Genomic DNA, 27,750 nt, shown 5'->3' on the forward strand with positions numbered 1-27,750 from the left:
ACAACTTCTTAAAACGAGATGAGTTTTTTTTTTTCTTGGTAAATTTGGAAGCTATAGTTCATGAATAGTTTTTTGAGTAAATTACAAATTGTATGCGATAGTGAGACTTAAATCCTGGGTGACATACTTTAGTATCTTAAATTATAGATTGCACACTCTCAAAATTACAAGTTTCGCACTCATCACTTTCTATTCAAAATTCTGTTAAGTTGTGAGTGAAATGCCCATATTACTTTCATATGATATAATGACTGATTTTCCCCCTGTTTGACCATGATTTTGATGATTTTCTTATTTTCTCTTCAAATTATTCTATTGAATGGGTTCCATTTCTCTTAAAATATTAATGCACCTAGTTGGTCGTATCTCTCAAGTTTTTTGGTAGGAAAGAGGTTTTTTGGCAAGGAACTATGGCAGAAAATTTTATTGCAAAGTGGTGGTTTCTGGTGAAGGTGGATTGTTTTTGACTAGGTGAAATTAAAAGATGGAAAGGTTGGGATGGTGGGGTAAATTGATCATTATATCATATGAGGGTAATATGGACATTTCACTCTTAACTTAACAGAATCTTTGATAGAAAGTGATGTGCGTAAAGCTTGTAATTTTTAGAGTGTGCAATCTATAATTTAGGGTACTAAAACGTGTAATCCAAAGTTTAAACTTCACTAAAGCGTGCAATCTATAATTTACTTTAATTTAAAATTTGGTTTATAATGATAATATTGAAAATAAATAAATAACAGTGTTCTTAAACTATGATGTATAATATTGAAAATAGATAAACAAAAACCAACTAGCGAGTAACGATGTTATTAAAGGGGACTAAATGATAAATTGAATAATATAATTTTTTTTTGGCAAAAGAATAATATAGTGGATGGTATGAATATTAGAGGCACTGAAAAATTTTCCCTCAGGAAAAGAAAAAAAAAAAGAAAAAAAAGAGAGCAAAATTCATTTTCTCATTCTTATTTCAAGACCTCAATCAAAATTACCGCCTAAAGATGGAGGTGGCGCCGCCACGTTCCGGGGCGGCGTATTACTTATGTTATGTCACAGCTTTCATGTCCGGTTGCATACTCTCATATAGCCTGTACCTGCTAGTGTGAGCGTTCGATGTACTCTTGAATTTGAGTGGTCGTTGTCTCTTTAAAAAATTTCAGAGCCTCAAAAGGCCAAAACCCTACTTTTCTGGCTCCCATAGTTGGCTTGCGAATGCTGTGTTTGTCTGTAGTTATTAACTGAATAAGCTCCAACCTCATTACTCCTCACGAAAGTAGAAGAAGAAGGAAACAGTAAGGGTTCAGAAGGGAGTTCTTCTTTGCACATAAATGGCTACTCTTCCTATTTCTCAATTCGAACATAAAATCATTGAGACCGTGGAGCAGAACTCCGTAGTTGTCATAATTGGAGAAACTGGTTCAGGAAAGAGTACCCAGCTATCTCAAATGTTGCACAAAAATGGATACACCAAAACTGGAATTGTTGCCGTCACACAACCACGCCGAGTCGCTGCAGTCTCCGTTGCACGGTAATTTCAAATCTTTATTGTTTTCATTATAACAGCTCGTTTAGGCCGTTGAGGTGTATGATTACGGCCTATAGGTAATATCTATTGGCAGTTGTTCTCTCGAAGTGCATGGCCACCTCCATAACTATCAAGCAAAGTAGTAACATCATTTGGTAACCAGGCGAGATTTATTAGTTTTTCTTAGTAATTGTTATGAAGGTAAAATAGAAATAGGAATTATCCTTGTAACTCCTTTATTTTGTATATAAAGCAGACAATTTTTGGCGACTGGACTAGTTCATATTAATCTTGCCAGAAAGATACAGATAGGGTTAGCCAAATAATGAAACTGAACAAGGAAAGAAAAACAAAAATGCTTCTAGAAACATGAATATATATATGTCTCGGATGAGAATAAACTTTGCTCCATAGTTGTCATTTAGGACATAAATTTAACGTAGGTCATGTGTTTGGAATTATCTCAAACTACATTTTGCATAGGATTCTTAAAGGACAGCTTCTAGGTAGGTCCTGTGAAACCAATAGTTTGATAAGTTTACATTGTCGATATTTAGACCTTGATTTTATAATTGTACTGCAGTCTGGCTTCCTCTTCTAAAACCAATTGGTCTTAGTCAAAGGAGAAACAAGACATCTAGTGTTGATTGAGAATGAAAACGAGCCAGACACATCTTTTTCAGAAGAAATAAGGTTTATTGCATGAATTTGTAATTGGCATGTCAAGTCCTTGGGTAGTTTGGTAATTTGATCCCTCACATTTTGCTCAGCCTGATGCAATTTGGATTGAAATTGTAAGGTAATCTGCGCAACACCATGTGGAAAAATTTGAACAACGAAAAGTTTGTTGAGATTTATGTGCAGGGTGGTAGATCATGATTTAAAGCATCTCCAGTTAACAAACTAAGTCTGGAGTAACTGTAGTTTGAAGAGCTTCAACTGAGAGCTAAAAATGAAAGGTTAAAAGATTGTGGGCTAGGATGGTTAAGTTGTTTGTCAGTTGGTGTGGGATTTCGTTGAAATGGTTAGGGTTCTGAGGTGGGTGTCCCAATTAGGCTTTTGGATGATCTGTTTTGGTCATTGTTTGGAGGGTGTGTGGAATAATGTGATAAAAAAAATGCTTAAAGTTTGAAACGAATTGGATGAATAGAAGTGGATATCTTGAAAAAGTTAGGGTTTTGGGGCAGTCTTTTCGGGTACACAAGAAAATAGTATATGAGGATGATCCTTAAATTTGGGACAGTTTTGATGATTAGATTGGTGTAAATCTAAGTTTTACTTTTGGTTTTCTTGGGGAGTCTGAAAATTCAAGCAAGGGTGAAACCTTGGATCTTGGATGGTAATTTGATATGTACTCTTGATGGATGTGTCCTAATCTAGCACTGACACGAACACTGAATTTAACTGTTGATTTTGTGTATTAGCATTACCTTTATTTTATGGGCATGCAAATTAGGCCAATACATCAATAAACCCAAAAATAAGAAGCCTAAGGTCTATAGAACCCACCCATGGGCTAAATTGAGTCATTTGGACATTCTTAAATGAACTAATATCTGTTGAGTGTCCTTTTACACCGTTGTCAAGATAAAATTTTACCGTTTTAATTCTATGTATTGGCATTCTTCCAGCTAAGAGGAAGTAGTTGGTTTGAGTCTTGTTCAGCTGAGCCTTGTTCTTGGGAGCTTCTTAACACAGGAAAATACCCCCTCTTATTGCTCTTCCTGCATGCTTTGTAAATTTCTAATGTCTTGCGGCTCTTGCCTACTGTGGGAATGTGTTATGGAAGTTATCTATGAGTTTCTGAATTTATTGTACACTTTTCTTTTTTTTTGGGTCATGTGCAGGAGGGTCTCTCAGGAGCTTGGTGTACACCTTGGTGAGGAAGTTGGTTATTCCATACGGTTTGAGGACAGGACTTCAGAAAGAACATGTATTAAGTAATGCTTGTGTATTCATATTATTTAAGACCTGTCTCTCTCTATGTGTGCTTGGCTTTTGTATTTGTCTTTTCCCGGAGCTATAAATTATTGGTAACATTCCTTTTTTTCTTCTCTAACTTTAGGGTTGTGGAATGCTCAGATACCTTACTGATGGAGTTCTTCTTCGTGAGAGTCTTTCTAACCCAGAGCTACATCAATATTCAGTAATTATTTTGGATGAAGCCCATGAAAGGAGTCTAAACACGTAAATATCCCTTTCTGTTTTCCTTTATCTTGACCATATTTTGCTTCCTTTTAATTCCATCTCCTCTAGCTACATATTTTTGAAACATAGATTTTTGGTGTCTAAATGTTTACTCCCTTTTCAACTGCCCACTACATGTTAATAATCAGATCCTTCTGTGAAATGGTTTCATGGAAGTTAAAATCAGACTGAATATAATCATCTCTTTTGTGCATCAACACTAAACATCGTGTTAGATTTATCCAGTTTCCTTCCTGTTCCATACCCATCTTCAATATATTTCTTTTGTGGATGAATTACTCATCTTCAGTTTGAATCCTGCATTTTGCCTTTTTTTATTTGATATGAGCTTTTGACCTTCAGAATTATTTATTCACAGTGACATTTTGCTGGGGTTGATGAGACGATTGGTGAAGATTCGCTCCTCTGATCTAAAGATTCTGATTACCTCAGCAACTCTAGATGGTGAGAAGGTATCAAGATTCTTCTCCAATTGTCCAATACTCACTGTTCCTGGGAAGTTGTTCCCCGTGGAAATACTATACAGCAAAGAGCATCCCAAAAGCTATATTGAGGCATCCTTGAGTAAAGCTCTAGGTATGATTAGAGATTTTGCTTTGCACACCGCATATCTGTTTCATGCTGTAAAATTCATGTTATGTTAGAAAACACTGTTAGCTTATCTCTAATTGCTATTTGCTATTCTTGTTACTACATTGCTATGTCATGCAAATCTTCTCCTGAACTGTGTATATGTGTATGAAGTTTGTCCTCTTCATTCTGAGCTTCTGTTCTTGCAATGCTTTGAAAAAACAGAGTCGTTCTTGGGATTTTCGTCCACATGTCTCCTGTTTTACTTGAGAAAGTTTGAATAATCAGTTTCCGTGTGTTGGAATACCAATTTTGCGGATGAAAAATCTTCTTTTTTTGGACGGATAAAAACTTCATTCCCAAAGGAGAGAAGGGGTGGGGATTCAATAGCGAACCAAGGACAAAGCGCAGCTTAAAGCAACAAAGAAAATAGAGGCTCAACAAATGCAACCAAGCCTTACACTAGGCAAAGACCAAAAACAGGCCCAATAGGCCAAGTTAGACTGGGTGAGACCTAGTTGGATAAGCGGTGGTGGAGAAGGGGCAGCGGAATGATTGGAGAAATGGGATAGGGGGAGATGGCCCCTGGGGTATATATGTAATTTTTTCTTTAAGCAATTGAGTCCCACTCTTGTCAACCAACACCCATTGGACCAGTTCTTTGTGGAGTTGGCCTCCAAAGCCTAGCATGTCAGTCTAACCAATTTGGTGATTCTGCACCAGCAGCTTTGTTACAAAGACGAACTGCTTAATACTTCTACCTTGTATAGGAAGAAACAAAAAAAGAAAAAGAAAAAAGGGCCTTTTAGGGCCACATCTTTCAAACTTTGATGTTATCGACTCATTTATAGTAGGTGAAAATTTGTTTTGCCATTCCTTTGATGTATAAGAAGTTTTATTTTGGTTCCTAGACTTGTATTTGTTTTTTTATGTTCTGCATTTGTTTCTACTCAAATACTTGCCGGAACAGATATACACCTCCGGGAACCAGAAGGAGATGTGTTAATATTCATGACAGGACAGGTGAGGAGCTTGCTTTACTAGGTGTAAAGTACTTTTAGGTGCCTTTTCTGATGTCTAGATGTTTCAGTTATGGCTCTTTTTATCGAATTTGTGATACATTTGTTTTAGGATGATATAGAGAAGTTGGTAAAAAAGTTGGAGGAAAGAGTTCAAAGCTTGGAGGAGGGTTCTTGCATGGATGCTATTGTCCTTCCACTTCATGGTTCTTTACCACCTGAAATGCAGGTGAGTAATCTCCATTGTGTTTTATCCAGTTGTCATCGCTTTTTTTTTTTTGGTAAACAGTTGTCATCACTTTTGTTGCTTATTAATTGGGGCCTGGGGGAGTGACTTGTGGAACCTGATACTCCCTTTCATTTAATTTTGTTGAGGAGAATTGGCACCAGTAAAATCCAAGTGGAGCCACTGTCCTTCAGGGGTCATCACTTGTGATACTATGTGCATAGGGTGCAAAATGGATGTGTGTCTGTTTAATCCATTTTATGTAAATCCGTTGTTTAATAAACTCATTTATCAATCAATTGTTGTCAGGAAAGTGTGTCCATGTATTATTACCAAATTGCTAGTCACAACTAGGTTTTGGCTTTGGGCAGCCCTTATCAGTTATCTTATGGTCATTACATGCGGTACACCTAATTGAAGTGGGGCAGGGTACTAATATGAGTACACAAATGTGTATTGGCGAGAATCTAATTTTATTTATTTCTACACATAGTACTGCTAGTTGTGTTAGAATGAACAAATGTGTTTAGCAAGATTTTATAATTAAGGGGACATATGTCACCATATTATTGATCTTATTTTTTGGATTATCAATGACTAAAGTTTAAGTAAATCTAGGCTGCTATACTGGCAATGAGGATATGGACTGTGGATGACGGTATCACCTGATAAAGTATCCTCTACTAGGTGTGGAGATATTTGAAATGGATCTAAGTGCATGATTGATTTATAAAACTAGCGCTAGTGGAATTGAAAAATGATTTTTGATCTAATTATAAAACACATTAACTTATTATACGTTTAATCACTTTTTTGGAAATGTGCACTTGGGCTTCCCAATTTGCCTAAAGCAGATGTTAAGTGGTTGGCAGTAATTAATTACATGCCCCAAAGTATAATCTATAAATATTGGAAAGTGGAGGGTCTTGTATGTGGCTATGTAAAGTTGCAGGGGCTTATATGTAAACGCATAATTATATTGGATTTAAGTGGAATGTGAATGTGGATACTTATCTAATTAATTATGTGTAATTAATTTATTATGATTATAATTCTCTTTTGGGTTCAGTTTCTTTGCTCTTTTGAGTCAAACTGGGGCTTCAAAGTCGAACTAGGCTTAGAGACAGAAAATCCAATCACAGTATAACTGGATGTGGCAGCCCAAGGGCTGCCCATACAAAGGCATGACCAGGAGGGAGCGAAGAATATGCTAAGCATACCCCCTCTTAAGATTTTTTTTCTCTCTTCTCTCTCTCTCTCTGTCTCCAACTTTTATGGATACACCCCCTGTGGTGAATTCAAGGGTTTTTTGGTTTGAAAAGTTGGAATTACATATGAGTGGCTTCAGAAGGACCTACTATGACTTAGTAGGGGAAGAATCAATATCTGGAGGAGGGGAAACGCCTGAGGTCCTCAGTTATTCATTTGATGTATGTGCTTGTTTCCTATTTTGAATTGTTTATGCGAGGGGGATCCAAATCGATCTTTTCTGCTGTGTATTCAGATCAGTGGGATGTAATTATTATTATTATTATTATTATTTTTAATATTTACCCTCTAGAGAATAGAGATATCCTTGAGACCCTACGGAGATAATATAGGATTATCTCAATGGGGTCACGCAGTGGGTCCCTAGGAAATAAATTAAGCCATTTGTCTTCAGTTTTGTTAGGGATTCCTATGGGGTCACAATAACATGAAGTATTACTGCACTTAGATGCTTCTCAACCCTAATCCAATTGGTCTGAGGTTGGAATGACCTGCTTTCACATTTAGAATAATGATGCAGTTATACATTGGGTCATGCAGTTGGAAGGTTGCGCTTGGCGTGTTGGTCAAGTGCTCACTTGCTGACTGCTTGGTTGGGGTTCAAGTCCTGGAAACAGGGGCAAGGCTGTGTACATTTGACACTTCTTGGATTCTGTCAAATATGGGAGACTTGTGCACTGTTTTCCTTTTCTTCTTCTTTTATTTGTTTATTTATTTTTACATTGGTGCAGTTAGGGAGTATTTCGTAGTTTGTTTTAGAATTAGGTAGTACTGCCGGGCTATGTAGCCTTGTGCTACCAAGAATAATTTTAGTGCCCCATGTCAGAGGTTGCAGAGTGGGGTGCCTGCCAGGCAGCATTCTTTTTCCTTTAATTTTATTGTTTGATCAATGTTGATAGAGTCCTTAGAAGATTAGAGTTTGAGTTAGATTTTGTGTCCAGTTTCAAGAAATGATTGTGACTTCCTTTATTTTTAGTGTATATCGTCATGCAATCTTCCATTTGTCATTGTTGCACTGAGTTGAATGAACTATTGAATTGACATTTGAGTTTTCCTCACTCGTTCTTGAAGTATCTGCTTTCGCTGTTCGTTGAAGTGGTCTACAGAAGCTTTTCCCTCTGAATTCACATTTAAGCCTTGTTCCTCTCTTTTCTATTTTCTCCATTCCCTTCTGTTTCCTTCTTCTTTCCATTATCATTTTTGCATGGAACTCTGTTTCTGGCCAACATTGAGTGCTTAGTGAAGTACAAAAGGGCATACTTAATGTACAAAGCTCCTGCCATTGCAGGGTATTGGCAGCCTTAATTCCCACTTTGCAGAAGAGCAGCTTCTGGAATAGTGCATTCTTTTTAACTTAATTCCTGATTGTCTATGCTCGGATCAACTTGCCCAATAGGGATCCAGAATCTCGTTTAATTATGAAATTACCACTACATTTCTAATTGAGTTATTTACTATGCCACTGGGCCCATACCAACCCAATTTAGGAATGTTGAAACCCGGGATTGCATAAACTTAAGTGGGTCAACTGAATATATCCAGATCCACAAAGTGTTCCATTATGAACCCATGCCGTACCTAGTTGTAGTCCTTATCCTTCACAAGACAACTTATTGATTCTTTGCTAGCAATTATGCACCAGTCATTTTTTTGGTATTAATACTGCACTTAGTTTTCTAATAATAAGGATGGTTCAGTTTTAAAAAATTTGAAAGTACTAGATGGGTGGTAATTTCTGTAAGCTAAGTCTGAAGAGAGTGAAAATAATAACATCTTTTACCAAGGGTTAAATAATTTGCACATTGAACAAGGAATCATAATATTATATATTAGGGCAGATGATTCAAATCAGCTGAATGTTTGTTATCGAAAACTAATTGGGTCCCAGTTGGTAGGGCACAGGGTGGCAGAGTATTGTTAATTTATTATCCTTAACACAAACTCTTCAGCTTATATCATGTTTGCTTGAGCTTCATGAGAAATGAGGCCCTGGGTTCAGCTAAATGTAAGTTATTACCGAAGGTACTTGTTTATCTGACCTCTCCAACTCACTACCTATTCCCACCCAAATAAAATAGAGATGTGAAACAATATCTTGTGTCATATCTCCAGTTATTTTTGCAGTTTCACATAAATGCTTGTTTTATTTATTCCCCTTGAGTGGATGGCTACTTCTTGGAGAAATACATGAACATAACCCACAATTGGCCATAGTCTATGAGTATCAAGATGATGGTTCCCATGTAGGAGGGTATTTGTTTCAGCAACTGCTCAAATTATTAAACATTATTATTGATGCTTTGTGTTTTGGCTTGGTCTCACAGGTACGAGTATTCAGTAGAGCTCCTCCAAATTGTAGGCGATTTATTGTTGCCACAAATATTGCCGAAACATCCTTAACTGTTGATGGGGTTGTGTAAGTACAGTCTATCAAAGATACTTATTGTGATGGACAAGTAGTCCAATGTTTCCTTGTCTTTATTTTCTAATTAATTAATAAGAATATAGAAAAGGGTTATGACTAGCGAGTTACATGGAGGGTTTAGTAATGGGGGACAGAATGGAGAAGAAGGAAACATGAGAGGAAATTTGAGTTGCAGGGGAAAGGGGAAAAGAAAGCTCATACAAAAAAGAAGAGAGAAAGCAGAAAGGGGGGGGGGGGTGTTGCACACATGCATGCAAAGAACTCAAGCTTTAATTCGTCTTTTTTATTTTATCTCAATAGGCTGATTACAAGTGTTTATATAATGAAAGAGAGATACTCCAATAAGAAAACAACTGTGTTAGCAATTGAAAACTAATTAAAACTAATTATAAATATCCTACCCAAATTAAAAAGCTGCTCGGGAGTGGAGCTACCCGGGGCCAAGGAGAGGCTGTGAGCTGCCCCCCCCCCCCCCCCCCCCAAAAAAAAAAAAAAAAATCTGTTGAAATTTTCTCTAGCCCTCTTTTCATGTGTAAAATATTACAACAGTGGTGCTAATCATCAAAATTTTTTTTTTGGGTGGGGGTGGGGTGGGGTTATAAAAATTCTCTATTAGAACTGCCCTATATTATTTCTATACTGTTTTCGGTTTCCCTTTGAACTTGTAAGTTGGTATCGTATGTATATTTCATATACTAAGTTTCTTTATTTGTTTTGTTTTAGTTTAATTTGCAATTTTCTTACGTTGATTAACTTTGTTAATATGATAGGTATGTCATTGATTCTGGATATGTGAAGCAACGGCAGTATAATCCATCGAGTGGGATGTATTCACTTGACACTGTTCAAATCAGCAGGTAAACAATGTTATCAGCTTGAGCTGCTTTCAATTTGTATGAATTTCCCCCCCTCTATTTCTCTTTTGAAAATCCAAGAAGAAGTTTGCTAAAGAAGAGGAACAAGGGAGCGATATACAGAAAACAGACAGTGCACATATACTGATGGATAATCGAACACTAAATATAGTGATAAATGGACTAGTATATGCAAGCCTTGTACCAAAATACTGCCACTAGGAGGTGAATCTTTGTCGTTTTGTTTTTGTTTTTTGTTCTCTTTTTCTTTTTCACATGGAGACTTTCTATACGTATGGGTCTACTTTGTTCTGGGGATTATCTTCCCTTGGACTGCTCCCTTTTCTTTTTCTTGTTCTCCTTTGGGTGGGGGCTCTGTGGGGTTGGGGTTTGCAGATCTTTTCTTTATGGGGTGGGCGGCATGGGATGAATAAAAAATTCCTTACCAAAGGAAAGGGAAGGGGATAGAGATCGTACAAGAAGAAAAAGAAAGGGGGGGGGGAGGAATGGTCATGCATGCACAATCACATAGGCTCTCAAAAGATAATTCATTTGTAGTCAATTTGTTGTTAACAATGGGGAATAACATCATAATATATTTAAAGAAGTTAAATACGTAATACAATAAGCCTAACTCTCTAACTAGGCATGGTACAAATTTTGGTCGAAACAGGTCGAAATTTTGCATTTTTGAAAGGTCGAAACGAAAAATTTCGTCAAAACTTGTTGAAACCTCGAAACTGTGGAAACTTGTCGAAACCGGTTCAATCCAGCTAGACCAGCTAGTTTATGAGAAAAAAAATTTCCCCAAATTTCGTGGGAAACATGGGAAATTTCGTGGAAACCTGGGACTTTTTCCTGTAAATTTTGTAGCTTTCTCAAATTTTTAATTTTTAATTTTTTTGTTTATTTTATGTTTTTCGAAATACCACGACAAATACCCCCTCCATCAGGACTTCCCTATCTAAATTGTGTATTCCCTCAGATTGGTTATCTTAAGCATGTTGATGACCAGACTCATAAAGTTATAGTTGTCGATTACCTTGACAACCATAGGCATAAAATGTCATGGGATGTCTATGTTCGTTGGTTGGAGGAGAGGATATTACAGACATAGTACTACTCAGCTCACATGTTGGATCCACTCTTGGCACTCCTCTTGGCACTAAGTTGTACTTTCCTTTATTTTCAGCTATTTTGAAGTTACAAATTATATATTAAATGTTATGTGCTTAAGTAGTTAAGTTTATAGTGTACTTTTTGGACAACTTTACATTGATGTTATGTACATTGAATGACATATCTACATTGATTTGTTTAGCAAAATACAGCCAAGTGTTCTTTATACTCTAATTAGTTTGAATGCAAAGTCCCACCCTAAGATACTCCTTAAAACTTGTTGAAACTTCATGTCGAAACTTGCATGAAAAAGTCCTAAGTTTCCTCGAAATTTCCCAGTTTCCCACCTAAGTTTCCCAATTTCACCTGGTCGAAACTTGAGTTTCCCACGATTTTTTTTATGTGACTAGGACACTAATTCAGATAAGGAAACTAATAGAACTTAATAACCAAATATCTTATGCAACTAATTCCTACTATAATCTAGGAAAGTTGCACATGCAAATGTACATATAACTTGTATCCAAATTTGAATTATTAATGATATGTTAATGGATCAATTGGTCCTTGTAATATTTTGTTTTTGTCGATGTTCTTGTAGTGAATTACTTTAACATGTAAATGTGGTACTTCTCTCTCTCTCTCTCTTTTATTATTTTTTTAAAGAAGAAGAAAATTTGGAAGGGGAGGAGTCTAAAGAGAAATGAGGATAAGAAGGATAGGTATAAGGGGAAATTACAATTTACTTAGAGTAATTTAGGAGCTAATAAGATTCTTGATTGGTAAGAAACTAGATATAATAATTAAAAGTAGAATTTCAATCTTTATTTAATTAATTAATTATTGAGTTTTTTTGGGGCAAGATGGATGAATTAATATTAATTATTGTTACACTTAATGTAATGTAAAATACGTTCTTGGATATTAATTAGCTATCCCTATTCAATTAATGAATACAAATACAAGAAGAAGAAGAAGAAGAAGAAGAAGAAGAAGAAGAAGAAGAAGAAGAAGAAGAAGAGAAGAAGAAGAAGCCTTGTCCCAAATAAATGGGGTTGGCTACATGGATTCTTGGCAGTCAGCGCTAGATACAAGGACTAAGCTATACATATCCTCTCTAACCACTTCTTAGGTTTGCCCCCAGCTTATCTAATTCCTTTAGTTTTGATTATATCACTTCGCAGTATAGGGGTATTTATAAGCCTCCGTTTAATGTGGCCATGCCACCTCAGACGACTTTCTTATAGCTTATCACTTATTGGAGCTACTCCCAGACCAACTCAAATATGATCATTCCTTATCTTATCCTTCCTAGTTTTGCCACTCATCCATCTTAACATCCTCATTTTTGCTACACTGAGTTTATCTAGATGATTCTTTTTAATAACCCAACACTTTGCACTATACATCATAGCTGGTCGAATGATGGTCCTATAGAATTTTCCTTTAAGCTTTAAAGGAATATGTTGATCACATAAGACCCTAGACACACCTCTTTATTTCATTCACCCTATTTCAATTTATTGGGAAACATTCTCTATATCACATTTTTTTATTATTATTTATGATTGAACCAAGGTACCTAAAACAATTGCTCTGAGGATTCTCCTTATCATTAAGTTTCACCACCTCATCTTCTACTTGATCATGACCAAACAAACTAGATATTCTGTCTTCATTCTACTTAGTTTAAAGCCTTTTGATTCTAAAGCTGATCTTCGTGATTCTAACTTGGTATTAATCCCTACTTGAGTCTCATCTATTAACACAATATTATTAGCAAAAAGCATACACCAAGGGACCCTGTCTTGAATGTCTTTGGTTAATTCATTCATTATAAGTGCAAATAAATATGGGCTTAAAGTTGATCCTTGATGTAAGCCAACTATAATTGAGAATTCATTACTTTGTCCCCCCACTATTCTTACATTTGTCACTGAATCATCATACATATATTCAATTAATGAATGAGAAGTGAAAAAGTAGGCATGATTGGTCAACTGCTTGTACAATATAATATGATATGACAGAAAAATAAACAAAAGCATTATTTTCCCAGCTGAAATAAATTCTTAAAATTTCAACTAGACCTACGACTCGGATTGGATGGGTTTCATCTCTGTCTGCAAAACTCAGTTGGGTTTGGTTTAGTCCAAGGTTAGCATATCTATATCAGAGGGTGGTGTGGGAAGGGAAATAAAACAGACAAGTTTTAAGTCCCTGCCTTGTAGAGTGGGGATGACATTGGCCTGAAAAAGGAAGGGGCAAGATCCCTAAAGCTACAAACAGGCTAAATCAGGGGGATGTTATATCAAGAGAGGCCAAAGCTAATCACAATCTAACAAAAAATAATGAAGGTGCCCAAACCTGGACATTTAGGATGATTAGTTAGGTTTTGTGTCCAAACAGGAAATGAAATGTGGTAAATGCGGGTATGTCCACCATATCACAACAAAATGACCCGGCAGAAGACAGGACCAAACCATGTTCTATTGTTACTTTACTGGGGTAGAAGAATACAGCATGCTGACGCTTGACTGTTCCCTTACCTTAACCTTTCAAAATGACTTTTGAAGTTTAGTTGACCAAAGAATTATCCCTCTTCAAATTAAACCTTCTATTAGCTGGAGAAAGGCTGCCAAGTCTCATTCTTTGGCTTTCCATTTGTATGTGTGTACCTTGTTAGTTCGTTTTGATTTTTGTCATCTCTCATTCTGCTTTCCTTTCACTATGGCTGCGTTTGTTTGCTGGAATAAAGGTGGGGTGGGAAAATTCTTGAAAAAACAAACTTTTCCTTTAAATCCTAAAAATGTAGTTTGTTTGGTCGCTTGGGGTGAGAAAGTTAGAGACAAGGTTCTTTAAATTGAGGAAACTTGTCTGGTGAGGTGGCAAACTAACTTTCCCACCCCAAGCCTTTTCAAAACCCCACAAAATGTGTGGGACTTTGTGAAAAAGTGTGAAAAACTAAAAAGTGGGACCCGCAATTAACATTTGTCTACAAAATTCCTTCATTTCCTTTCCTTCTGCCTCACCCCACTACACATGGGGCCCACCCTTTTTTCCCACCCCACCTTTGCAAACAAACACAGCCTATAGAAAAGGCTATTGGAGTCCAGGTGACGTTAAGGATGACCATTCTTCAAATCGACCTTTAGATTAGTCTAGACTATCTATGTTATTCTTTGACTACTTCTATCCATCACATGGAGAACTGAAGGGGTAAACCATTTTGATGGGGTTGTTGTCTATATAGATGATGCTGGTACACTCCACAGATTCACATGAATCTGTGAGAATCCAAAACAAGATGAGCCTGGTCCCAACTCCCAACCTTGTTCCGCTTCAGGAGGATATGTAGGATTTATTTTATTCGGGAAATATATGTAATATTTTACTTAAAAAGGGTAACAATTAGATGTGTAGGAAAAAGTCCAATTTGAGCTCTATTGAATTTCTATTTTTGTTCATCTAAGTTTTAGGAAGTAATCAGAAGATATATTTTAATTCTGTTGCTGTTTTAGACCTTAATTAGGGAGCTCTTTCTTTTTTATACATATGTTTGTAACTTAATTTATTGGAAGGACCGAGTATAATAGAGTTTTTGAGTAATGGTTTGAGTCGCCTGGCTGTGTGTGTGCACTCTTCTCTCCATCCTCCCTTCTCTTATGCATTTTCCCCTCTTCCAATGAGCTTTGATATTTCTTTCTTCCTTTCCAGTCCTCCACCAATGGGTACTATAGATACAAATGATCTATAAGCCTAACTTAACAGTATTGGTTCCAACCTGTGGGCTGATGAGAAAGTTGTTTGCTTCAATGAGAAGATGCTTATTCATCAGCTGAAAGATAAGATAATCTCAACCTGCAATGATACTGTAATTTCCAGACTGGAGGTGGGCTGCAGCCTTAATGCTGTAATGTTGCACTGGAACATTGAGTGAGTGACTTTGCTGCTCTATCGCTCTCTCCTTTTTTTTTTTTTTTGGTTGGGCGGTGGTTTTTTGGGAAGTAAATTTATATAAATAGTTCAGTGTTGTAAATGGATAGGCAGGGTAGTGGTTAAATTTCATTCTTTGTCTATTCATATATTAATTATTATTGGAGAAAAACAACTTGAAGAGCTATTGCTACAGTATCTTGTTGCCAGCCCCTAGAAGGTTCAAGTTTCTAGTTTGGTTGTTTTTATTTTATTACAAGACATGGTCTGGGCCTCGTTTGCTCATTGGTGCCACCTCCTTGTGAATGCCAATCACTTATTTCTTTCTCTTTAATCTCTTAATCTAGATACCTAAAACCAAAACTTTGCTACAGCTAAGTTTTCTCATTTGCCGTGATTGTGCATTGGCTATTTTGTTCTGGAGGTTAAACATTCTGTCCGGATGATATAGTAATTCAATTGCCTGCGGAAGCCTCTGTTACCACATGGCATTTATCTTTGTGTGGTAAAAGGATAAAGTGAATACTATATCAGTAACATCTGTTGATAATGGCAATCTCACTGCTCAGTGTTCTCTAACTTTGCCTTTTCATGTCCTGAATCACCACAGTTCTTCACTGTATAGGCATATGCTGGTTAGTTTTATTCTTTACGTGCAAGATGGAGAATATTCAGATCTTGATCATTCTATCAATGATTCTTGTCAACATATCTAAGTATCCTCAAAATCCTATATTTAAACTTAGTATATTGGGTTTTTTTATTTTTTATTTTTTAAAGTTTTTGTGATCATCCTCAGCTTCTGCTGGACACCTTTTTCATGTCCTGAATCACTACAGTTCTTCACTGTAAAGGCATTATGCTGGTTAGTTTTATTCTTTATGTGCAAGATGGAGAATATTTAGATCTTAATCGTTCTATCGATGATTCTTGTCAACATGTGCTAAGTATCCTCAAATCCTATATTTATACTTAGCATACTGGGTTTTTTTGTGTGTGTGTGTGTGTGTGTGTTTTGTTTTGAGTTTTCGTGATCATCCTCAGCTTCTGCTGGACACCCTGTTGTTCAGCTTGGCTGCCAAATCATCTTTGTAAATTCATTATGTTTCAACTGATGTACATACCGTCAAATGCATCCTCCTGAGAAAGCTAGTGGTTTCATTATAGGACCTTGTTCCTAATGTAGTGATACTTTGGATTTTTAGTGGGCAAGCCTAGGTTCCACAGTTAACCTATGCTCTTGCAACTTCTTGTTTGTTTGAAACTTGGAAACAGCTTCTCCTGTGAAGTAGAGGGGTAAAGCTGCATATGCGTGGCCCTCCCAGGCGCTGTAGTAACAGGAGCCTGGTTCACTGGGACACCCTTTTAGAGATTATATAGTAATTGAAAGCTAAAAGCTATCACTAAATTCTGTTTGTATAAATGTAGGGTGCAAGCCAATCAGCGTGCTGGGCGAGCTGGAAGAACCTGTCCTGGGAAGTGTTATCGTCTATACCCGTCCTCCGTTTATCATCAAGATTTGGCAGAAGTGACTGTCCCTGAAATACAACGTTGTTCTCTTGCTGGAAGCGTTCTTTACTTGAAATCACTGGATCTCCCTGATATTGATATTCTCAAATTTGACTTTCTTGATCCACCTTCACGTAAGGATTTTTTTTTATTTAATTATTTTTGGGATTGTATTACTTTTTTTTGTTGGACGTGTTTTTTTTGTTCCAGTCTAAATTTGCGCTAAATCCCCCCCCCCCCCCCAAATTTTTTTTTTGCCTTTCCCAAATAATCCTTATTTTGTGGACAGATTTTGTATGTTTAGCAGTAAATCTAAATTGTCTTGCTGTAGGTGAGTCATTAGAAGATGCTTTAAAGCAATTATTTCTCATTGATGCTATTGATGAAAATGGTTCAATTACAGATATTGGACATACAATGGCTGGTATGAATTTTCCCTCTTTCAGTTTATGCTTACTAGAAGATCATGTGTATTAATTGGAAGAAGTTGACAATTCATCTGATTGGAACCATATTAAATGCATATTGTTCATTATCTTGTTTCTTATTGTGCCTCTTACATATATTTGTGAATCTTTGTGCAGAACTTCCATTGGAACCTTCGCTTTCAAGAACCTTAATGGAGGCGAACAAGTTGGGATGTTTGTCGCAGGCTTTAACTGTTGCTGCAATGTTATCAATAGAGACTACATTGCTTCCGGGTCAAAGGTTTTCCTCGTCCCTGTATTTCATATCCTTTCAGTCAATTCTTGTGTATCTAATATTCATACTTTCTGGAGAAGTGATAATTTAAAGAGAAGGAAGATGAAAGAGAAAATCTGACATTGAAACTTAAATTTTCTGATCAAATCACAAATTTAGAGCCTTGGACTATAGTTTGGATTTTCAGCAGCCCCACATTTTCTTAAGGCATATAGCGCATATCTTTGTTGAACTTTTATGTTCCATTATATGCTTGAAATTAAAACCAAAAGGCTTTTTGGGGAGCCCAGGTAGGAAACACCATCCTTACACTGTGCCACATGTAAGATGATTTGCTTATGTTGTTGAATGAAGATGAGATGAAACATGCTAGCCTTATGTTCCATTATATGCTTGAAATTAAAAACAAAAGGCTTTTTGGGGAGCCCAGGTAGGAAACACCATCCTTACACTGTGCCACATGTAAGATGATTTGCTTATGTTGTTGAATGAAGATGAGATGAAACATGCTAGCCTGATGTCAGTTCTTTAGTTATATCACTATAATATTACTATGCACTATGCAGTGGCATTCATCCTGTTGTATGTCCAAGCATGCATATAGGTAGTCTTGCCAGTACTGTGCACTGCAAAATATTGCACTTGAAAAAAAGAGTACAAGTATCCCTCTCAAATTGAGGATACAACCAATTGGAAACAATAAAGATTAGGGTTACTTCACAAGAGACCAAATCAAGAAAAAACACCCACACCACCACCGTGGATCTCACAAAGTCTCCTTGCTTTGAGAGAGTGAGTAGATCTTAAGTTGTAGTGGATGGATGATATCACGGGCAACCAAAGTCTTCTTGCTTCTCTTCTCCTTCTTCTTTTCTCTCTTGTTTCTTTCTCTCTTGTGGCACACACGGCAACCAAAGGAGGAAAAACAAAAAAAACCCAATAATACCTAATCACCGTCCATGACTCTTTTCCCAAATAGGATTTAAAAAAAAAAAAAATCCAATTAACCGTTGGATTTTTCGGACCCCTATTTTTCCAGTTTACAAGCTCTGTTTGACTTTTTTGAAATTTGAGAAGGGGACCTTGGGGTCTACCTGTTTGCAGAATTTGGGCCCCATTTTAACTGCTATGTGGCTGATATTTGGGCCAGTGTGCTTTTATTTTCAGTTACTGCCTGATGGACTCACCACACTCCTCATTGAAGCAATGACACATTTTCTTACAACCTTCTGTTATCTGCTTTTGTCTATTGATCTTTTAGTTTATTCTGATTTTTTATTTACGTAGTATCTGTTTCAAAATCTTAAAATGTGTACTGGGGTCTAGTTGCCTTTCAATCAATGGGATCTGAAAGCAATTAAATTGTCTTGAAAACAAAATCGACAAAGCTTAAAGGCACCTGCTTTCCACAATCCATTACAAGCTATGGGTCTACAATTTTTACATGTGTTACTGTTTTAATTTTGAGAGCTTATTGCTCAGAAGGTATATTTATTCATAGGTCCCAATTGGGTGTTCATAGTTACAATCTGAATAAGTCCTATTTTTATAAAAATAATAGAAAGTGCTGAATTGATACTGATTACAGCTGTAAAGGAGTAGAGTTTGATGGTAAACTGCTAGTAAACAGCAGGAAAAAGGTATCTTTGCTCTGCTGCAACTTTAGGTCTCCATGGAAGAACTAACCAGGAAGAAAAAAAAAGCTTCAGGTTAAAGGAGAGAACGTGTTCTGAAAAAATGGTAGTATCTTCAAGTATTGAGAAGAACAATTTATGTGCAAGTCTGAGGGGAAATATATTTTTAGGGGGCGTAACTGCTGGGGTATAACAGGAAAACTAGAACTTTAGATCTGCCAAGGTTAGGTCTCCAAAGGGAACATTAAGAAAAAGGGTAATCTTCATGTATAAAGGAGACCAATTTCTGTGCAAGTCAGAGGGAAAACATATTTTTAGGTGGAAATTCTAGTCAAACAATGCGCATTATAATAGAATGAAGCAATTTACAAATAATTAATTAGCCAAACCTCCAACTAATTAAAAAAAAGATGATTCCCCCCACCCCCCCGTTTTTCTTCTTTTATCCTATTAATATGGGTCAACTTAACCTGTGATGTTGGTGCTCCCCTTTTTGTTTGTTTTTCTTCTCTTCCGCCTGAACATCTCTGAAGACGTCATGAGCCCCCCGTTTGTTTCTCGGCTGACGTATCTGAAGACATCCGCATCTTCTTTTCCTTTTAAGATAAAACTAACCAAACATAATAAAGAAACTGAAAAACTTCAAGTTTAAACAATCTCACATGCCTCTGATTAAAAATCTGCTATCGAGTTGCAAATCGCACAAACTTCCACATGTTTTTCTTGACTGTGACGGATGATCAGCTTTAGCAGATTTAAGCTCAGAACAGGCAGACAGCACTGCGGTAACAATAGTAGTAGCCATGTAAACAAAGAAAGATTTGCCAAAGGAAAAGAAGCACCACCAACTGGTCCAACTCTGATCGTGGATAGGTGCTTCAGATATGCAAGTCAGTGTGTCCCAGTTGATACACGCTCTGAGACCATGTTTATTGCTCAGAAGGTATATTTATTCACAACCCCGAAATTGGGTGTTTATAGTTACAATCTGAGTAAGTCCTATTTTGAGTTGGAAAAGAAGTACAAAAACAAGTAGGAATAGAAAACCTAATCCTAGACTGGTTAGAAAACTAGTCTAACACAGTATAGGAAACCAAAATAGAAAAGATAAGAAAACAAAAACATAATTAAAACATAGGAGTTTTAAAGAGGAGTCCTATTCCAATTAGGAAACCTCAATCCCTCTCACAACAGTTAAATATCTTGTCTCTTTTTATTTATCATGACAGAAAGGATAAAATTAAATAAAAAGCAGGATAATTTGGACTTGGACATGAAGCCTCATATCCCCCCCTTCTCTCGCTCAAACCCAGCCCAAAAAATAAAAATAAAAGAATAGAAAGAAGAAGAGGGTTTAGCTGTGGTATGCCGCTCTCATCCTAAAGGTATTCTCATTGACTTGGCCAATATGTTCCGTTTGTGGTAGGTAATGTGAAGACTTGTTAAAAGGAACTGGCTTTCAGATTTGCATTTCCCTCACTTTTAGTTCTAAGCTAATGATATTAATGGGGTTTATACTTTATGCAGATATCAGTGTTACTGTTTCTTTCCCTGAATATTCCTTTGAGCAACATTTTTATTTACATTGTGTTAAGAGTTTTTGGAATGAGATTTATGGCACTAGCAGCAGATAATATTAAAATTGTTCTTTTTGTTTTGGATATTTGGTTCTTTCATAACGTTTCTGTAGATAACCTTTTTCATGTCATTTTCCTGCTTGCAGTAAGAGTACCGAGAAGAAGCGCAAACGTGCTCCGTCTGACTTGCCAGATGGATCAGGTTGGGGTGACCACATTCAGTATCTCCAAATATTTGAGAAGTGGGACCTTGAGAACTATGATCCACGCTGGTGCAAAGATAATGACTTGCAGGTACCCTTCTGAATCCCTTTTCAATCACAAATATAATGAATAGATTAGTAATATGGCATACTTTCCGTGCTTTTCCCCCCCCTTGGGGGGGGGGGGGGTTTTTTTGGGGGGTTTCCCCCTCTTAATTCACACCAGAAATTGTCTTTCTCTTCTTCTCTCCAGACACGACCCCCCCATATTTTTTTTAATCCGGGCTTTTTTTATGGATGTCCTTGCCAAATGTATATGTTTTTTCTTCATCTTTAGTGTCTTCTTCGATGGATCCCTTACCCTTGTACCCTTTTCAACACAAAAATGACTAGCCCCGTTAATTCAGAATTTTGTTTATCTACGTAAAACAAGACACTGTTGTGGTCTTTTAAGGCATAATAAAGGGATTCAGCCATATATGGAGTGGCCTGGGATTTAATTGCATTTTATGCGCAATCCAGCCTTTACTTGCACTCTCTTTCTGCATCCCACCCTCAAGGTGTCTGGAGGTATGTTTTGAAAAAGAAATATTGCCCATGAAGGAAGGGAAGGCTCTATTTTAAAGCGTAGACAAAGAGGAAGCCACCAGATTCCTTCACACTTTTTGTGTTTGTATTGCTGGAATTTGCTTCTTGATACTCGAATTATTCCAAAACACCACTCCCTCTTCTTTTTCTCCCTAAGGTTGCGTTTGTTTGCTGGAATGAAGGTAGGGTGGGAAAAAAGCGGTGGGAAAATTATTGAAAAAGCAATCTTTTCCTTTAAATCCTAAAAGTGTAGTTTGTTTGGTTGCTTGGGGTGGGAAAGTTAGAGACAAGTTTCCTTAAATTAAGGAAATTTCTTTGGTGAGGTGGCAAGTTAACTTTCCCACTCCAAGCCTTTTCAAAACCCCACAAAATGTGTGGGACTTTGTGGAAAAGTGTGGAAAACTAAAAAGTAGGACTCATAATTAATACTTTTTCACAAAATCCCTTCATTTCCTTTCCTTCTCCCTCACCCCACTACACATGGGACCCACATGTTTTTTTTTCCCTCCCCTTTTTTCCCACCCCACCTTTGCAAACAAACGCAGCCTAATAGACCTCTATATGATGGGAATACCTACTTTTTAATTGCTATCAAGTTCTAGGACTGTTAAGATGCATGACCATTAAAACCAGTGTAACACCTTGTATGAAATTGGTTATGCTGCTGCCTTTCTGATTGTAGGTTCGAGGTATGATGTTTGCAAAAGATGTTCGGAAACAGCTTTCACAAATAATGCAGAAAATAACAAAAGGTTAGATTTGAAATTTCAATGAGCTTATAAGTTTGCTAATGAATTGTTAGACAATTTAGTGTTTTTTTAATAGACAATTTACTTTGTTTTTGTTAGGACACATTTTTCTTGTTGTCTAAGCTTTGGTTGCAGATGGTTATGTTGTTTCCATTACATGTTCAAGTTGAAATGGCCTATCTAGGGTGGATCCTTCCCAGACTGGCCAGACCCTGTAAATGTGGGAGCCTTGTTGGTGCACCCCCTTCCCTTCCTCTTGTAAGCCAGATAATTCCAGCTCGGTCCCTTATGCAGATTAAACAAAACATTCTTCTCCCAATTACTGAGGTCTGTCATCAATACCCAATTTTCTCACATGTACTGTCCATGTCTGCTGTTAATCCAAAATTACATGTGCCATTGCTTGCTACTTCAACGTAGCTCTTCTTCAGCATCTCCATGTCTTTTTACCACCACTAATTTACACAGCTAGTTTGAGTGCGGAAATACCATTGTTTGAGGCTCCTGCCACCATGGGGGCCTAGTGAGGGTCATAATGTACACAGCCTTACCCTTGCTTTTTCAAAGGGGTTGTTTTCATACTGGAACCATGAACCCCTGGTCACAATGGAGCATGCTGTTGCACCAAGGCCCGTCCTCTAGCACACAAGAAAACTCAGCTGTTGCCTACCGCTCCATTATGGAAAAATAAAGAAACCCTGGATTTCAATCTTCTTTGCAGGACTGTAGGTGGACCTTGCATGGTAGAACACCGTATATAGCACCCTTGTTTTTTGATTGAATGGTGAAAGTTTGTTGCATTGCCTGATAGCATTCAGATTCTGGATTGGGTCATGTCGAAGGAAGATTCCCATGTCAATTCTCAACTGATACATTATCAATGCAAACTTGGGTTTTTTTGGAAGTGCATCACTGATTCGGCTGTCAACCTGAGATACTCAGTGAGCATTGCACTCTCACCAAAAAATTCTGTTTCAGTTGCTAAGGAAATGTTAAGATATACGAAACTGTGGCACTTGGAGAAGTCTTGAAAGTCTTGCAAGCTCTTCAAACTTCATTATCCATATAGATCTGTTAATCTTTCTTGGGTCTGGGGGTCAAAAATAGACTAAGTATTATTTATTTCCCCACCTAACCTTTCGGCCTGTTAAAGGCAGGATTTGATACCAGAACCCGGCCGGACCCAGTTAAAGTCCTTACCAGTAGCATCATTTGAGATCCTGTCTTTGCCACTTTTATTTTGACATGCTGCAGTGGCCTAGTACTGATTGTATACAATGATTTTTCACATAATGTTCTTTTAGTGTTCAAAATTTATTTTACTTATTTGCAAATTTTCTTGATCTATTCATCCTAGACATTTTAGTTCATGAACCATCAGTTCTAGCTTTACCAAAAAAAAAAAAACCATCAGTTCTAGACTTGTTTTATTTATTCTTGAATTTTATGGCCTTTATAGTTTAAACTTTAGAGATTAAAGCCATTATTACTAGCATGAGGATTTTGATGCTTGCTTTTTTCTTAAACTATATATGTTACTCATATAGGGGTGTTCTAACATCTCTGTTTTCTGTGTCCCATCCGCTGCTGACAGTGCTTCAAATGGAGTCGCATAGAATAAAACTATAAATCAGTTACTTACATCACTGATTATAAATAGATCTTAGAGAAAATTACAGATTGCACGCTTTAGTGGGGCTTAAACTCTCGGTTGCATGCCTTAGTGCCCTAAATTACATATTGCACTCTCTTAAAAAAAAGAGGAAGCGCACTCCTAATATTCCATCCAAGATTCTGTTAAGTCATGAGTTACCCTCATTAGAACTACCCCTATTTAAACCCGCCGATACCCAACCCTTAGGTGGGTGAAGGGATTTCTCCCTTCACCCATCTTCTACCTACACCTCGCTGGGCACTACCGATTGCTGTCACTTGAAACCACCCCTTCGCTGACCACTGCCCTCACGTTCCCCTGCTTCTCTCTCTCTCTTTGTGTGTGTGTGTGTGGCATCAAACAATACTTAGTCATGGCTTCCTGTCAGTTCATCTGTCTCCTTCTCTTCTGCTTACTTGAGAACTGCTATGGTGCTTTGCTCTTCTCCTCCATTAAAAGAACACTGGTTGTTTCGAATTGACCGATCACCTTTGCTAATTCTTTGACAACACGAACAACTTTCTCCGGCTAAACTCCCGACTGTCGTGGTGGGATGTGTTCAAATGTGAAGGAAAGCAGAGCATCTCTGGCAAGGACCACCACATCCTCACTGAATACTTTGTGATTGGTGGGTTTTCCTTGTCAGATCACCATTGTCCATGCAAGGAAGATCGTCATGAATCAATGACATGGTGTGGATCATCTTCACAGCACAAGTGCCTGGCATTGCCGTGGCTTCATTGCCTCCGATGAGCTTGCGAGCGGCAATGTAGAGGATAGGACGGATACGCTTGCCACCGGCAAGGAGGGAGTAACTCATAGATTCATGGATTTTCAGGGGTTATCTCAGTCTCAGGGTGATAGCAGCATGAAGTGTTTGATTAACGGAAGCTCCCTTTTGAATCATTTAGCCATCGAAATCGAAGCCCATTTCATCTTCTTCCAGCTTCTCGCTTTCCTTGCTGATATGAATTGCAGAGACAGAAGTGGAAGAAAAAGCAGATCGATATGAATTGCAGAGACAGAAGTGGAAGAAAAAGCAGAGACCCGATCTGCCCTAGAAGATTAGAGCGACATGGGCTTTCTCTGCAAGAGATTAACCAACAAACAATCTGGGAATCTGTTGTTAATGCTTGTATAGCCGAGTATTGAGCTGGTTTGTACCAATGAACCCATGTTCACAGAACTCATTCTTCTCCCTCATCGATTTATAACTCAACCCAGAAGAAGAGGAAGAAGAAGAAGATTTAGAACTCAACCCAAAAAGCAACAAATTCATGCTTAATTGCTCGAATGGAATAAAAATGTGAGAGAGAGATTGGAGAGATTTTCCGGTGTAGATGGGCAGTTTCCATCGTGTTGTAGGTCCTAAAGGGTTGGGTGTGAGAGGGTATAAAAAGGGTATTTATGTCATTTGATTTTAGAGGTTGGATGGAATGTTAGGAGTGTGCAACTAGTAATTTTGAGAGTGTGCAATTTGTAATTTAGGGCACTAAAGCGTGCAACCCAGAGTTTAAGCCCCACTAAAGTGTGCAATCTGTGATTTTTTCTAGATCTTATCATGAACCACAGGAACCTGTGGATGCTTACCTGGTTTTGGATTTCTTTTTTGCGTACCATGCATCCTCCTAATAATATATATGTCATTTGTTGCTTCTATTCTGTTATCTGTCATCCCCTTTTTTATTTACTTAGATCCTGAAGATAGTTTGGTTTTGAATTCTAGGGCCGCTTGATGTACAAGCAAATCAAAGATGGGAAGAAAACCAACAGGATTACAAGAGTTTGAGGAGGGCTCTCTGCATAGGTTATGCAAACCAGCTTGCTGAGCGGATGATTCGTCACAACGGCTATCGAACTCTAGGTTACAAATCACAACTTGTTCAGGTAACAAATGAATTATTGAAATATGAAGTTCCAAACACCACCCAGTACCTCATTGTGGAATGGATGTACAACACATCCTGGTATTGTCTGGGCAGAGTGATGATATTATATGCTCTTTTTTGTGCCTTTTCTTGCTACTTGCCTTACATCCTCAAGTAGGAAATCTATTTAAACATTCACCCCCCAATTTTTTTTTGTAAATAGAAAATAATAGAGATAGAGATGCTGCAAGTCAAAGTTATCCAAGCAACCTGGAGCTAAACCCTCATGGTTTTTGACATGCAAGTATAAATGCATTTTGGGTTTTCTTCTCTTATCCTCCCTGTTTTTTGAGGCAATTTCCTATTTATACAAGGCAAGAGAAATAACTACAAAACAAGTAAGGTTTATAGGCAAACTATTTGTGCAAAATCTAATCTACTGGTTTTCTGAAAAAGAACTTGTTTTCTTGTAAGGTACGGAACTTTTCCCTAGATTCTCTCTCTCTCTCTCTCTTTCTCTTTCCCTCTTCTCGGGTGGGGGGGGGGAGTAAGAAGACTTGGGCCCTCAATAAATGAAGGGACAGATCAAAGCATCTGCCACCACGGTTGTCCTCAGCCATGGTTGACTGCATTTCATTTGTTGGAACTTGGAACAACCATGATGGACTCTGACAGTAAAACTTATTTTGTGTTCCAGGTTCACCCATGTTCAGTACTCAGATCTGATGAAGATGGAATGTTACCCAACTATGTTGTGTACCATGAGCTTATTTCTACCTCACGCCCATTCATGCGCAATGTCTGTGTTGTGGAGATGTCATGGGTTGTGCCAATTTTAACGAAGCTTGAGAAATTGGATATCATCAAGCTCAGGTGATTTTAATTGCATAAAATATTTCTTCCCTTGCTCGACTGTCTTGATTTCATCTAGTGTTGAACCATTTTCGTTTTTATGAACTAGTGGTGGAACCAAATCTTCCAACGAGAAGGAAAATGGAGAAGAACTCCTGAAAGATGGAAATGCTGTCAAGGCTCCGGATGATTCTGTTAGTAGAATTCAAGCAGCTAGGGATCGGTTCCTTGCTCGTAAAGGAAAGAAATAACTGGAGTGATCCTCTCTGTTATTCTGGTGACATGGTTTGTGATCTGAGCAGGTGATTATTTGGAGTGTGGTAAGAACTTCGTCCAGTTCTTTTGATGGAAACTGGGAGGAGCAAATGTGGATCTGTGGAATTTGATCGAGACATGATATGTTGACCACTTTGTAAAATTACTCAAACTACTTTGATTGCAAAATTCATCTTCTCATATTTCTGTACTTCCATGCAAAGTGCTTCTCAGCCAATTCGCTCTTGGAAAGTGATTCTAATTTTCAGTGTTTGTAAATGAAGATAGATTCAGTTCATATACCCTTTCATTTCAGTACTCCACCCCATCTTATTGATCAAATTTCTGGGGAATTAGAAGTCCAGACTGACAAATACAGTAGGGGAAGCTGAATTTTGGAAATTGTTTTCCTATGGAAATTACCAAGATTTGTACTTCAGTGTTTGGGGTGTTCAGCAGCTTCATGGTTTGTGTTCCATTATGCCAAATCTAAGTTCGCCAGGTGGTAAAAGAAAGTCTGGAGAGATATCAAAAGACCAATAGGAGCAAGAGAAATTGACGACATGGCAGATCCATTGTTACTTACCCTAAAAGTAAGACTTCGTCCGCCAGAAATTATAAAGTGGGAAAGTTGAGAAAGAAACCGATATAATGAAGCGAAATTGCAAGAGAAGAGAAGGGTATAAGCCTATAAGGAAAGTAATGCCTTGAATCATCAACATTCTCTTTGTTTGACTTCCACTGACCATTCATGATTTTAACTTTTTGTTTGGTAAATTTATGAATTGACTTTAAAGCCGATGCACACACGGTTGGTTGGGTGGTGAATATCCATACATCGTAGTTAGTAAAGAGGTTGTGAGTTCAACTCTTGAGATAATATATGTAATATCTCCATCTCCTATACATAAAAATGTCTATTAAAAAAAATGATTTGACTTTAAATTAATTCAGTCCTATGCACTGTAACGTTGGGCGGGAAAAGACCGAGGAAGACCATTGCGG

At 37.4% G+C, this 27,750-nt stretch overlaps 1 protein-coding gene and 1 pseudogene across 3 annotated transcripts; one reads left to right on the forward strand and one right to left on the reverse strand.

Moving 5' to 3' along the window:
- The first annotated feature begins 932 nt into the window (after positions 1-932).
- On the forward strand, positions 933-27,484 carry LOC149006373 (RNA helicase family protein). Of its 3 annotated transcripts, XM_089165218.1 has the most exons (17): positions 933-1,105; positions 1,235-1,531; positions 3,376-3,468; positions 3,611-3,715; positions 4,095-4,312; positions 5,277-5,329; positions 5,438-5,554; positions 9,145-9,236; positions 10,016-10,102; positions 16,583-16,797; positions 16,995-17,087; positions 17,248-17,371; positions 20,723-20,870; positions 22,050-22,119; positions 25,497-25,657; positions 26,336-26,511; positions 26,600-27,482. In XM_089165218.1, the coding sequence occupies exons 2-17, from the start codon at positions 1,332-1,334 to the stop codon at positions 26,739-26,741; spliced, it is 2,094 nt and encodes a 697-aa protein (XP_089021344.1). In that variant the 5' UTR covers positions 933-1,105; positions 1,235-1,331; the 3' UTR covers positions 26,742-27,482. The 3 variants fall into 3 exon arrangements, with proteins under 3 accessions (XP_089021344.1, XP_089021345.1, XP_089021346.1); XM_089165219.1 differs by lacking the exon at positions 933-1,105 and having other exon boundaries at positions 1,361-1,531; positions 3,376-3,461; positions 3,594-3,715; positions 26,600-27,484; XM_089165220.1 differs by lacking the exons at positions 933-1,105; positions 1,235-1,531 and having other exon boundaries at positions 3,380-3,468; positions 3,594-3,715; positions 26,600-27,483.
- On the reverse strand, positions 24,197-24,946 carry LOC149006374 (geranylgeranyl pyrophosphate synthase, chloroplastic-like; annotated as a pseudogene).
- Positions 27,485-27,750: the final 266 nt, after the last annotated feature.

Source organism: Hakea prostrata, chromosome 8, assembly GCF_041222555.1.
Source record: "Hakea prostrata isolate BN-2017 chromosome 8, UWA_Hpros_2, whole genome shotgun sequence".
Classification (NCBI taxonomy): domain Eukaryota; kingdom Viridiplantae; phylum Streptophyta; class Magnoliopsida; order Proteales; family Proteaceae; genus Hakea; species Hakea prostrata.